Source organism: Opisthorchis viverrini (genome assembly GCF_000715545.1).
Source record: "Opisthorchis viverrini unplaced genomic scaffold opera_v5_152, whole genome shotgun sequence".
In the NCBI taxonomy this organism is placed as follows: Eukaryota; Metazoa; Platyhelminthes; class Trematoda; order Opisthorchiida; family Opisthorchiidae; genus Opisthorchis; species Opisthorchis viverrini.
Genome location: NW_008751808.1, coordinates 195,532 through 209,732, shown reverse-complemented (window position 1 = coordinate 209,732; position 14,201 = coordinate 195,532). Strand labels below are relative to the sequence as shown.

At 44.5% G+C, this 14,201-nt stretch overlaps 1 protein-coding gene across 1 annotated transcript; it reads right to left on the bottom strand.

Moving 5' to 3' along the window:
- Nucleotides 1–3,032: 3,032 nt before the first annotated feature.
- Nucleotides 3,033–7,532, bottom strand: T265_06927 (hypothetical protein; the record flags this gene model as incomplete). Its single annotated transcript, XM_009172330.1, has 3 exons — nt 3,033–3,233; nt 7,186–7,431; nt 7,497–7,532. The coding sequence occupies 3 exons, from the start codon at nt 7,530–7,532 to the stop codon at nt 3,033–3,035; spliced, it is 483 nt and encodes a 160-aa protein (XP_009170594.1).
- Between the last annotated feature and the right edge of the window lie 6,669 nt (nt 7,533–14,201).

The following is a 14,201-nucleotide window of genomic DNA, read 5'->3' as shown; positions in this document are numbered from 1 at the left end:
CAACTGATCAAGTACTGGTTTCTTCAGGCTTTGATAACTAGCTTTGAACCCGTCGCCATCCCTCAGTCATCATCATCGTCGTCATCGACAGCATGACATCAGTGTTCAACACCGACGCTTCACTACCGTACGGGTGGACGGGGAAGGAACTTAGTGTTAACTTACCACAATCATTCCGAGGTGCCTATATCTCCAGACATTCACTCAGGCAATCTGGATAGAAACTGACAACAAGAACGCCACTGACATCGGTTGGCAGCCATATCTTGTAGTGTCTCCAACCAGGTACAGTGAGGATCACGCGGTCCCCATCCTGGAAGGCGAGTAGCACCGACAGCACCCAAGCGTTTCGTGATCTCCTTCATACTCCTCTGCCAGGTCAAGGGTTGGCCACCTCTCTGTTTACGCCAATCTGAAATGGGTATTGACAACAGCACTCTCTTCGGCAATCGATGGTTCGGCATACGTAACACACGTCCCAACCAACGGAGCTTCTGGTTGTGGACACATTCTTCAATGGAAGTACCCATTACATAACCGAAAACGCGCTTTCTAACTGCCTCGTTACGGATTCGCCTACACGAGCTATGGTTCTGAGACAACGATTGTCGAACATCTGAAGACGTCTCAGTTCCTCTGCTCGTCTAGGCCAAGTCTCCCATCCATACAACAAAACAGCCCGTACTGCAGCTTGATACACACGTCCCTTGAGATTCAGTACTAGCACTTGTATTGTTCGGGGTCTCCAACTTTCAGCTAGGTAATCGGACCTTGATGGGGGCTGGGAACTTGTAGTCCCCATCAATCCACCAGCAAATTTGTATCCCTATTCTAGTCTTGGTCCCATGCCGGCCTTACAACTAGGAAATTTCGGTGCATTTATAGATTCATTCATTACTGGTTAATGGCACTCTTGCAACTTCTAGAGAGATCTGATGAAGGCTCGTTCAATCGGTCATTAAATCGGAACTCAGACACATTCAGTCATATGCCAGTGGCACGTCTGACTCCGCTGAGATTTGATGTGTGCGGATCTGCCGTGTTAGTATCAAGTGGTTCAGAACAGGTCACGTGATCCAGACAAATATAAACTCAGCTTTCCTCTGTCCCACCCTTTCGGTCAGTATCGGAACATGTCGACTGGTTGATTAGAAATCTTGAATCTAGTCAACCACTGGTTTCTCCTGTCCCTTATTACAAACTCATCCCTTCTGAATTATGTTGCCAAGCCCTGGTTTAATCATAAAAAATGATTGTTGTACTGTGCCATCTTGTTGTTCACTTGACTTTTCACGTGTCTGGTTAGACTGGCGGACTGCTCCCATTGGCTGTGCGATCAGGTGAGTGTAGCAGTGATCAATAAAGCGTTGAAGGCCGAAAGTGTTGTGAAATTTAAAGCTACGAAGGGGCAAAGAATGTTTTCTCTGGGAGACGAAAATACGTAAATATCTTCAGCCAAGTGGCCACCTAGCATTCGGATTTCCGCATGTCCGAATCGTCCCCGAGGCGATTCGACAACCGAGTATCCCACGACGGTTGAAACGGTCGAGATTTATCAGTCCAACGAACTCAGTTCAACCATCAAACCGCTGCCACAGGAAGTTGGCGACTCACTTGAGATCCCGTTTGTTTGGCTCAGTGAAGGATCAGGTCGAAATAGGTGGGATCTTATTATTGACTAGTCCTTCATCTGAGATGCCAGTGATCCCGGTATTGTTGAACTGACCGAATAGGAGTCGGGGTGGTAGGTGAGTGTAGCACCAGAGCTGTGAACTTGTAGCCACCCCGTCCCCCACACGCTTGACCGTTCAGCTCACAATCGCTCACTGGATCACGAGACTTGTCTTTTTTCATACTCGCAAACCACGTCACATCAAGGTGACTTATCAGACGTCCATTGTCTGCACCGTCTAGTGAGCGTAGCAACCACTCATGTGCTGACGCGCCCACGTATACGCAAACGGACGTACATATAGGGAAACCGAACACAGTCAGCACACAGACTCGCGCGTGCGCAGAGAGCAAGGCGTCAGCCAAGCACACCATGTCCACAGACAATTATGGAATACGTGTAGCAGCTATACTGCGGAGGAAACACGTTCCCACCGTCCGGACTTTCACCAAGGCAATCCCGGATACGATAAGTTCCCCTTTTTTTACTCGCTCCAATTTTCGCATTGTATTTATTTTTATACGTGTCGCAACCATGCTAAAAAAACTTCTATTAGTGCACATACACCTTTTGAGTTGTATTATGGCTATCATCACCTGTGCAACATCTGAGTAGGGGACTAAAACAACCAGACAGTATTGCAGGCACTGGGTTCGAAGGACTCGTCTCCGCGTCACCCGCCCTTCCAATGTCAGAATTATTTTCCAAAATACTGAGTGCTTCAAATTTTGATAAATACACTCATTTGCAAATCAATTTGGCTTTCAAGTGAGATTCAAGTGAATCTCTCGTTTATGGTGTTCTTCAACTGAATATGCTGCACAAAGGCCGCTTCCTGTTTCAGTTGGCGGTATATTTTCATAGAGGAGATTACTCACAAGTTTGCTGAAAACAAACTGAAAGCCCACGACCGGTTTCGCCCTTCTTGGGGCGCATCAGGTAGGCGCAGTCCCCGGGTTTCCATCAACCTTATGTTCTAGTTAATATGATATCCGGAATATCGTACCAACTGAAACATGAGACGGCCTGTGTGCACATTCATTTGTAGAATATCATGAATGAGAGATTCAATTGAGTCTCTCGGGAAAACCAAATCGGCTTGCAAATGAGTGTACTTCTCGAAAACGGTCCGATTTGGGTTCAAGAAGAACATCAGGTTGACGGAAAATCGGAGACTGTAGTAACGGTATTTTCCTCAGCTTAGTTCTCGGCCTGAGCCTCCCAAGCTAGCGTTCACGTCAAAACAACCACCAAAGGTGCACAAGGTCTATTAAGGCCCGAAACAAAGTCAAGAACAGTTGTACAGCGCTTCGTATATATGGCGTAAGCGGCTATAACGTTCTGGAATTTCTGACGCGTTCTAGAGCGCCATTGGCAACCGGCATTTGGCCAATACTGGGTCATGATTGGCTGTTTGGTCCAGATTGTTGACCAGTGAGATCTCGTCTTGATGCCGGACCGGCAAGCGTCCCGAATTCTGGGCCAACCTCGAGCGGGCCAGGCTTCTCAGCCGTAGCAGCGCGTGGGATCCGCGTGGATTCCTGCCTAACAGAGACTGCGCCTACCTGATGAGCTCGAAGAAGAGCGAAACCGGCCGTTGGCTGTCGGGGAGTTTTCGGCAACCTTCTGAGTAGTTTCTTTTATGTTTCAGGTCTACTTCTTTCAATCCCGTAAATAGTAGTATCCTGCCTACATGTCTGAAAAACTGATTAAAAATGGAGCATGAGCAAGTCCGGCTGAGAAATTTGTGGGCTTATTTCTAACGAAATGATCGGCAGGTTAGATGCATACTAATGTGTATAAATGTGGATATCAGACACGGGTAGTCCGGCTCAACACCTGACCAGAACACGCTGTATGATATCGTGTTTGGAACGTCAAAATGTCTTATGCGCGTACAAAATCTCGGGTCTTTTTGTACTCTGGTGCATCATCATTATATATATGCATATATATTCTTATTTATAATTGTATTTACCACTTTTTACCCTGTTGCTGTGGTAACTCCTTGGTGGGGACGGAAGGTAACCCCAGGAAGTGGAACCAAACTGCTAATCACCTGCCTGCCGAACGACTGTGCTACCTAATGTCCTATCGAATGTGCCATCAAGAGGATTTAGTCTATCTCAAGCTTGGGCGCTTAACCTTCACAACCGACCTTCACAGTTAACATTTTCAGTGCAATTTGTGGACCTCTTGTTTGTGACTTCGAAACAACGCTATCGTCGATTTCGCTAGGTCCTCAAATCAGAAGCCCAGGAACATCCATTGTTTCACCCGTGTCACGTGTACTTGGACTGCTCACTTCAGGATCCAACAGGATGCCTTCTACCTCCTAAGCAAATCGTCGTTTGAAAAGCCATCTGTTTTCGGCTAACCATGAGCCACTAACTGTAATCACGTTTGCGCCACGAAAAAGGTGATTGTGAAATGTACGATCATCTGCTATCTCCAGCCGGTGCTGACCAACAACGAGCGCTTTTCCACTACACCTTTGTTCGGTCTGAATTGAGCCTACCGGGTTATGCTAGACGGACAACCAATTATATCCTGTCATTGATTCATTTCGATAGGAACACAACTGATGTTTTCGCATCTGATTTTGTTCTTATCTGTTTAGGTGAACATGGTCTTTCCTGCAAGAATTCACCATAGTCCCTTCCCTGACTCGCTGTCTTCCAACCAACTAACCAATAAAGCAAGCAAGCAAACAAACAACCAACCAGCCAACCAACCCACTAACCAGCTAATCAACAAACAAACAAACAAACCAAACAAACAACAGCCAACCAACCAACAAGCAGCCTCCGGTTGTATAACTCGCGCTACCTCTATTAGGGTCGATTGTAACTAGCGTGACGTCAATTGTGGTGTACTTCACCGTCGTTGATCAAATTTTTCCAGTCCGTTTGCGTCATCAGAATCCACTTCACAACACTCTGTTCATTATATTTAGTCGTATTCCCCTGTTTTTGTGGAAGGGGCCGTCCCTAATGGCAATCCGACCAGTGTTTTTTGCTGCCCGAGGAAAGACAGTATATTTAATAATTGAGGAATTACACCTCTGTACGCATGCAACCAAATGAAGTTAATGGAAAAAACCGCATGTAAGTTCCAAACTAAGTTTCGTTCTACATCCTGTTGATATGCAACAGGATAGGAAATGAAGTGTGTGGTTTCGTTAACATGGACGGGTATAAAACCTGGTTTGACAGGTCCTCATCTGTTCCGAGAGTTTTACGCTTCGGTCCACATTGTTCAAGGTCGTGAACAAAAAGTGAGCTTGCAGGGGAGACACGAGTAAATCGGGTTTTCGACAGTTGTACGGACACCACAGATTTGTGTGTTTCACTTGTAATTTTGGACAGATGAAAACCGTTCAAAGTCAAGTGTATAGAGTGAGTACTCATCACCTTAGCCGGAAAACCGATTGGTTCAGAGAAATCCAGATAGAGGTACAATGAATGAGGTTTTGTTCGCGATTTTCGATGTGTGTACTACCATCAAATCACACTTTATAACATTGGAATACTGTTTGTTTATCAAACGAGTGATGTAACTTGCGGACATTTGAGTACACACTCTGACAGATATCTGAGTGACTTCGTAAGTTAGTGATGACCCCAGAAGAGACGGGACTTCGTCCCATGTAAGTCCGCTCGACTTTCTGGAATAAGCTGTGCTTATGCTTGAAGGTTGACGGTAGAAAATATTTCGAATGGCTTCCTGAGTTTCCAGAAACAGTATTGGAAATGCGGAAGGCAGTCCGCCAAGGATATATCGTCCCTCAGAAATCGTGGAAACTGAGCTGTGGAAAGTAGCTATTCGTGGTCAAATTATGGTGGTACATACCAAACCAAAGTTCAGATATTTATTGTAGTGCCACTCCAGTTTTGAGCAATCATGTCCTGCAGAAATTCTCTTCTGAATCCAGTACATCTAATCTTCTGTCTGCATGGTGTTATTGGCTACCACGATTCCTGTCGCGGTGGGTCGAGGCGGCAGCCGCGCCAAATCAACGGGCGACGACGATCAGCGGAGTGGTAATGCATCAACATCGTGGCCAACCATGGGGTGCCAAAAATGATCCTAACCGATCGGGGGTCTTGCTTTGTGGGTGAGGAGTTTAGGAATTGCTTGCAGACGGCTAACAAATGTTCGTATCGCACGTCAAATGTCAGGAGTCCAAACCTCAAGGCAGCCAAACATCTCTGCTGCTGATGAGCTCTAATCGCGCCAGTTTGACGTGAAATAACCACAAAACTAGTTCTAGGATAAAAGGATGACTGTTCACCTGAGTGACATTAATGAAAGACACAACGTGTTGTGTAAATAATTACAGTCAAATCAAATTTTGGCCAATAAATGTATTGAAACAGTGATGCCTCAGTTGAGAGCATATCTATGGTATTGGCGAAAGCCTCATTGCCGTGAGGTAATTCACTGTCTACTTCTGAAACACCTGTTCCCTATCAGTTTAACGCACACAATGCAACGCTATTCACTCCTTCTCTGACTATTGCCTGATTGTTTTAACTCTCTGTGTCCATCTGCGCCCTCCCTGTCGATACCAGCTGACACACTGAATGGTAGTCCACACAAGGTAATCATAGCCGTCGATTCTTCTTAGTTCTCAATTCCATCTGCCACTTTTTTATTCTACCAGAAACCCGCCATGAATTCTCCACCATCATTCACTTCAAAATATGTCCTTGGCCTGTTGGCGTTTGTCCCTCCCAGATTGACCTGGAACGCTCAAGCGCTCATCTAAACTACCCTGAAGCATTGGAAATATATTGATGGATGACCCAACTAGGCGTAATGTACGTTTTGACAATTTGACTTAACGATCCACCAGTTGATCATTGCTGATGAATCCTAAAACTATCTCATTCTGTTTGCTCTCCTCGCCTAGTCCATCGTGCTTGAACCTGAGAAAAGGTTTTCAGCTGAACTGGGACCGCTGCACTAGGGGCAAGCGATGTAACAGCGATAGTGTCACAGAAAAATCTGGAAAATAATGCGCCCAGCATCCCAGCGTAGACGGTTGAACAGAACTTCGAATGCGGGACATGTATGGTGCTGGCTTGGATTGTTCCTCAGATAGCCCCAGTGGATTGCATCTTGCGGACTGCCTACTTCTGAGCGCATCTGGTTGGAGCGAACTGTGTTAAACAGAAACTCATAAGTTATTGTCAGCCAATCGGGGATGTTTATTGTACTGATAATTCACAATACCAAACCCTTGGAGTGGAAAAACCTCCACGTTTGATTTTTGATTGAAATCCATCATAACTTCAGATTGGACTTCATTCGAAATTTTGCTAGAAAAAAAGATTGATTGTTTCAGCGAAGTGCATTCATTTGCAAACAAATTTGGTTCGGTGAGAAGCTCACCTAAAACTCAGCAACTTGGTTTCAAGTAGAACATAAGGTTGATGGAAAGTCGGGGACTGCACCTACCTTGTGAGTCCCAAGAAGGGCGAAACTGGTCCTAAAAAATTTTCAGCAACCTTATGAGTAGTACACTTCGGATATATATGTATCGTGATATCTCGAATATCATAGCGACTGGGACATGAAGCGACCTGGTGCAGCACATTCAATTGCCTGGAAACATCACAAACGAGAGATTCAGCTGGGATCCAGGTGGGTTTCCCGTCAAAACCATATTTGCTTGCAAATGACCCTATTTCACTAAGTTCGTGCAACTTGGATTCAAGGAGAACATGAGGTTGACGGAAACTCGGGGACTGCGCCTACCTCACAAGCCCAAAGTGGAAAGGGGAAACCGGTCGTGGGCTATCGTAGAGTTTTCATCAACCTTATGAGTAGTACATGTTTCGTTTATAGCATCCATTTCATTTCCAGAGTATTACTTTTGAACCCTGTGTATTTCGGAATCTTTATCAAAAAGTAAAGATATCATCACTTCTTGGATCTGTAAAACTTGCTTAATAATACTACTGGAATGCTGGAGGCATTGATGGTGAACAGCGTTTGCTAATAGTTTGAGAATGCTAACGAATTCACGCTTACTGACTCAGGTTTTATCACAGTAACGTTGTTCAATCGTACTGTCATGCAAAGGGAGCGACCTGGCGACATTGCACGACCTCTACTACACTTTGCTTGCCGTTCACTCGTAGAACAGTTTTGACGTGAACCGAAACGGTGCTTTTTAGACATCACACGCATTAGGTAATAAGCTGTTAAGACTTTAGCGTTTGCGTGTTGATTTGTTGGTAATGGGGGGAATACCTGAGAAAGAGCTCTGAGCGTGGTTTAGGGTGTTTCGAACAGGTTGTCCGCTCGGTTCATTCGAAATAGGCGATTTCGGCACCTCTTGTTTTAGTTATCCGGCGTCACAGTTTTGTGCTTGTTGTTTAGTACAATTTCGGCAATCTTTGCCCATACCAACAAAGAGGTTGTTTCTAACTCAGATTGCAAATCCGATTCCCAGTTACACTGATCAGTAAGCTGATGCAGGTGATGCGATGCGTATGTTATGTGCATATGTTAAGCTACTCACTGCTGATCGATCCGGGCTTTTGAGTGTTGTCAGTTGTCTGGGTTATTGGAAGATTCCTCAGCCTGCGTTCTGATTGGTTACACTCCTTGAACTGGGACGTACTCTGACGCCGACCTCCCAGCGCTGCACACCGTGACCTTTGCTGTCATGTCATCATCGTTGATAGAATATTCAGCTCTGTAGGGCAATTCTAATCGGGTCGCCGATCCTATGTAGTCGGTAGTTCGTCTTGCAGACTACCTAAATCCACCACAGAGCATGCTTTCTTTTCGTCTCGTATCTGTGCGTCCCAAGAGCTCCACTACCTCCAAATCGAAATGTTGATCATCTTGTTTCCTGTGCGTGGAGTTCGAGGATGACCGATCGTCTCCCCGAATTGCTGTTCAATGTTCTTTCACCTTGGGTTTCACCTTCGGTTGACGAAAGGTTGCCATCGGCATGAACTAACATGATTCCTCGTCGTGCCGTAATCTTTCTGGGATCGTGTCTGTCTTTGAAATATGGAAAAGTATATGCATGGTTTTTTGGTCTAGCTGTTTCTGTTGCTGTGTTGAAGCACCCAGAAGGATCAAGTCCAAGAGCATATGAGCTTCAGCCAATCATAACACAAGCTGAGGTTACATCCAATAGCACAACAAACCCAAACATCCCAGAATAACCGAAGGTTGGATCCCGCCACAGGTACGTAGGTTAATGTACGCAGCATGTTCTAAATGACGTGCCTCACGGCTTTGTCGCACACCAGCGCACTGACGATATATACAGTCATTGTAGGTGTAACACCCACAAGTGATGCAGTGAGCAAACCAAAGGCAAGTTCACAGAGATCCAGTTTCCAGCAAAAGCAAGGGAGGAAAGTTTGACACCCACATGTGAATAGACATAGGTGTTTGAAATTCAAAACTGACTTCGGCTTTCCTTCTATCTGTGATAGGCGAAGAAGCAACCTAATGGTTTTCACAGTCACAGTGATTAAATTTGCTGGAACCTTTCATGATCCCGAAACACGGAATTTGACGAAATGTCTCACCTGGATGACAATGGCAAACAGGTGATCGCCACCACCATTACTGATGAATAGCTAACTGCTAAAGCCAACTAATCACCTACCTTTACAATGCATCTAGCCTTAATATCTTTTCTTCCCGTCCCTATAGAAACCTTTGCTCTCATTCTTGTCGCTACTATATATAAAACGAACCGGACCGACGAACACTGGGCTAAAGTTAACCAGGTATATCTGCCATAAAGACAGAATCGGGAATGACTGCAAATGCGTTTGAAACAGCTAATGCCCTTGCCACATTTTATGCCTCCGTGTTTTCTCCTGAAGATACCAGCGCTCCTATACAAACTGTGGAGGTACTAACGGACGAAACTTTATCGGACGTGCATATTGATCGGGCTAACATTGTCAAACACCTTCGCGGCTTACAGGTACACACTTCACCTGGTGGGGATGGCGTTACACCACTGCTTCTGCGCCACTGCGCTGAACCACTTAGCTATCCTCTGGCTAAACTGTTCGCTAGTTCTCTGGAAGAAGGGTTGGTACCAGAGGATTGGAAATGCGGGATAATAGCCCCCATATTCAAAGGAGGTATCAGAACGTGTGCATCTAACTACAGACCTGTCACTCTTCTCCCAGTAATATCAAAAGTAATGGAACGAATTATAGCAGAAGCCCTGAAATCGCACCTTGAAATTCACTCCTTGTTGAGCGATAAACAACACGGATTTCGACAGAATCGTTCTTGTTTATCCAATCTCCTCGTGACACTCGATGACTGGACACGAGCAGTCGATGCGGGAGTTACTGTACATGCCTCTTACTTGGATATATCCAAAGCCTTTGATCGAGTCGATCACAGTATCCTTCTTAGGAAACTTGAAATGTATGGAGTGACGGGAAATCTGCTGAGCTGGCTGAAAGACTATTTGAGTGACCGTTCGGTCCAAGTTCGTGTCGATGGAGCGTTTTCCGATAAAATTGCCGCCACAAGTGGTGTCCCTCAGGGTTCGGTTCTTGGTCCAATTTTGTTCCTGGTATACATGAATGACCTGCCGAAACTTCTGCAGTGCAAAACCGTACTTTTTGCTGATGACATAAAAATCTGGTCTGAAATTCATGGAAAGGCTGATTGTGATGCGCTACAGCAAGATCTGCAAAGAAGCGCCGAATGGTCCATCCAAAACCGGCTGCCGCTGAATTTCCAGAAATGCAAACTCATAAATCTGGGGAAGAGCTACCACCGTTTTACGGCTGAAATTCTCCCTATTATCATGAACACATATCTCCGGCCGACAATGGAATGCGCGATCCACGCCTGGTCTCCATGGCTGCAAAAGGATACACAACTGCTAGAGCGTATCTACCACCGCGGGACCAAGCTGGTCATTGGCCTCTGAAACGTTCCCTACAGTGAAAGGCTACGTAAACTCGATTTGTTTGATTTAACTTATCGGCGTATACGAGGAGACCTCATCCTGATGTTCAAGATAATAAACACCCCTAATCACCCTTTAAAACATTTGTTCACAGTTAATTTGGCCCGACAGACCCGACGGAATCCATTGGCCGTTGACATTCCATGTTCCCGCATTAACTGTCGGCGCTACTTTTTTTCAGTCCGCGTATCCCTCACGTGGAACAAACTACCAACATCTGTTGTGGATTGTGGTAACCTCGAGACTTTCAAACATTCGCTTGACGAATACATAAGATCTCACCCAACTTCCCTCATCAACATTTGAGATGCAGATTACAAACAATAGAACATATGTCATATCATTCCGTTTATCTGTATACATACACACACACCAATATCCTTTGGTCATTGTAAAGCAAAATGCTTTTTAGACCAATATAACCTTGATTTACCTTGATTTACCTTGACTTACTAACTTGGAACTATTCATGAAAACTCGCATCTTGTGTTTTTTGCTCAAATCCACTATTCGTTCATACCGCTCACCCCTCCATATTTTTCACTCTGATGCAACGAAAAACTAATTTCTTCGTTACTAGCTCGAGCACTCTCCTCAGCGGGATCACGCAATCAAATATTTGTGGATTGGTTTAACTCTGACTGTCTTATATGCGTGAGTGACAGTCCCCATGTGCCATGAGTTTGTGGCTGTGAGCAGTTTGCCATAATTTGTCCATCGCCTGTTCCCCTTTCATTTATAATTTCTTTATTTCTTGTACTTTCTTGTAGTGTTAAAAGATGTGTCCCCGTAGGATCAGTTTAAGACAATAAGTTGCTTCCGTTTCTGACTATCTGCGGGTTTTCCTCACAGAAAAACAGAAAGGAAACTGAGATAAACGTAGTAGCTATTCCGTGGTCCTAACACAGTCAACCCCCTAGCCTGTGAATTTTTAGTAATCGAGAGTTTTGGCCGGTCTTATATCACATTTATATCACACTGAGTACCGTTAAAATCGAAATAAGATATCATCAGAGAAAACACTAGTGTCTTCTCCCCTTATTCGTTGAACAAATGTCAGTAAACCTTTATCTATGACGTTTCTTCAAGAAATACGGCACACTGAATAGAAGTACAAAAATTCACAGCCCACTCCATTTGATCCGTAGTGAGAACGAACCGACGGAGATTGATTTCCACTGTTGCCCTAGTGGCGAAGATGACTTCATCTATGGTCAGTGGTTCAAAAGAACGATTCACAGCTTTCATTTCACTCCCCTTCACTCAGTTTCTGAACACCCATCCGTTGGTAGGGACTGAATTGCTTTCTTAGAATTGGTCATGCTGAATAGTGCAGTGTTTGCTATTCACACACTCGTTTTTATACGGTACTTCAGTACTATTACAAATACTATATGGTAAGAACACATAAAAACACATAATGCAGTTAGGAAAACCACTATATTGAGAACAGTTGGCTTTGTTTCTCGCTCCCTCAACTCTCAAGTTGACCATCCACTTGTTCTCCGCTTCGCCGGATGGCTGATGACCCTTTGACTGCAAACATGAGGTCAGGAGATATCGTCAGTGATTCTTGCGGTCGCACTTTCAAATCCTGCTGAGAACGATGAAGTCAATGACTTCGTCAGACAACCTGACAAATCAATCGACACGTGGCAGATGGATTTTTACCAGTAATACATCAACGGGCTCGAAAAGGGTTGATGCCTAGGCCCTCGTCAACAAAAGAATGCAATGACCAGCCGGAGTTTTCCTCGTCAGCAGGAGGGCCATTTTTAGAGATTTGCATTTTTAGAAAATAGTTTGAGCCATAAAAGATAATCCCTGACGATATAAGTCTGTGTTACCAAGGCTTCCGTGCCTACAAAAATGCAGAACGAACCGGTCATGCGCTAGAATGCTGAAATAAACTAGTCAGTATGGAGTTAGGCGGTCAAGAGGCAGTTAAGACGTGAACAATGTTGAGGGCAAATGACAGCTTCTCCTGGTGTTACTGCCATTGGGCGCATGTCAAAGTTAAGCGGAAATTTTCCGTTGTCTTGGTGCACAGTTGGTAGATTGGAAAAATTCCCCGTAGAAAACCACCTCAAGTCCTGTTGACATTATAAACGGAAAACGCGTTATCGTGAGTAGAACTCAATGAATGTGCTCCTGAAAATATTGTCCGGAAAACATACCAAAAAACGGACTTCGAAACTAGTCACCAAGATCTTCCAACTTTCATCTCAATGTTCTCACTTTTCTGGTATTTTCCGATGTTTCCGAATTTGGGAGAAACCCAAGAGAGTGGGATACTTGTGTAATGCTTCGGTTAGATAATTAACAACACGGGTTGATTTCACAGAATCACTTGGTCCATATAATTAAATTCATCGATCAACTCTGAATTTGATTAGGTCTGTGTGTCCAATGCCCGTTTGTGTCTACGGTCTTCACATTGCTTCGTGAACCATATCGGCTTTCTGAATGGCCTAACGAAAAGCGCCATTCTGTCTTGAGCAACTTACCATCTGATCTGAAAGCGCTTATCATCTCACGTGATCACACTCAATCCTACAACGTGTAAGTTTTGGTAGGGCTTATTTAATATGTATTCCTCATTGTGTACTTACCATGTTAGTTATTGTTAAACAGAACTATCAGCAAGGTTAGTTTCCTGAAAGTAACCCCAGGAAGCCCGGAACCTACTGAGACCCAAAACTCTGCCAAATTCTTAAAAAGAAAGTCGACAAGCATCCAGTAAAAGGCAATTCAGCAAAAGTCGATGAGTGTTCAGGCACGCCACAGAAGCACGACCAAATGTGAGCAGCGTTCAGGCATTTCATAGAAGCACGATCGATGTTGATGGGTACTCACTGAACCCCTACTAGACAGTCTGGATCAATATCAGAGAGTGCCCTTCAAATTGCGCGGCGCGTTGTAACTTTTGCACTCAAGCGAACCCGCTTGTTTAGAATAAAGCTGTGTGCCCTTGTCGGTGAGTTCTTTCTGGCACCAGGCACCGGGTGGGAACAGCAGTTAGATATAACAAGAACCTATCCTTGGATAATAAAGAGTGCAGTGCAGTACTTGGAACAGAGCCCTAAATATAAATTTAGGCCGTAGCCTTGTTCGCTTTAACATCCACTATTTTTTACACTACGGTCCTTCAATAACACCACATACCGGTTTTAGTCACGCCAGTTGTGGTCACGCCACACTATGATCACGTGATTGTTTACATTCAAATGGTGTGACACGCTTGATGATCGCGCGCATGCCCGTTCAACACTCGACGAACAACAAAACCAGTTTTTAGCAAAATACACTCATTTGCGAACAAATTTGGTTTTGCGAGTTGAATCTCTCGTTTGTGATGTATTTCCTTCAACTATTAAAGGAAATATTTTATCAGTTTTATGAAGTCAGCCGTAATCGTGTTTCATTTCTATAAGTGAACTATTACAAATATTATCCGGAATTATATGCGGACAAATGGTTTCACAAAACTGATGTACCCCAGGCGCATGGAACGTTGACTGACAGCCAGTTCGCCTCCTAGTCATTTTC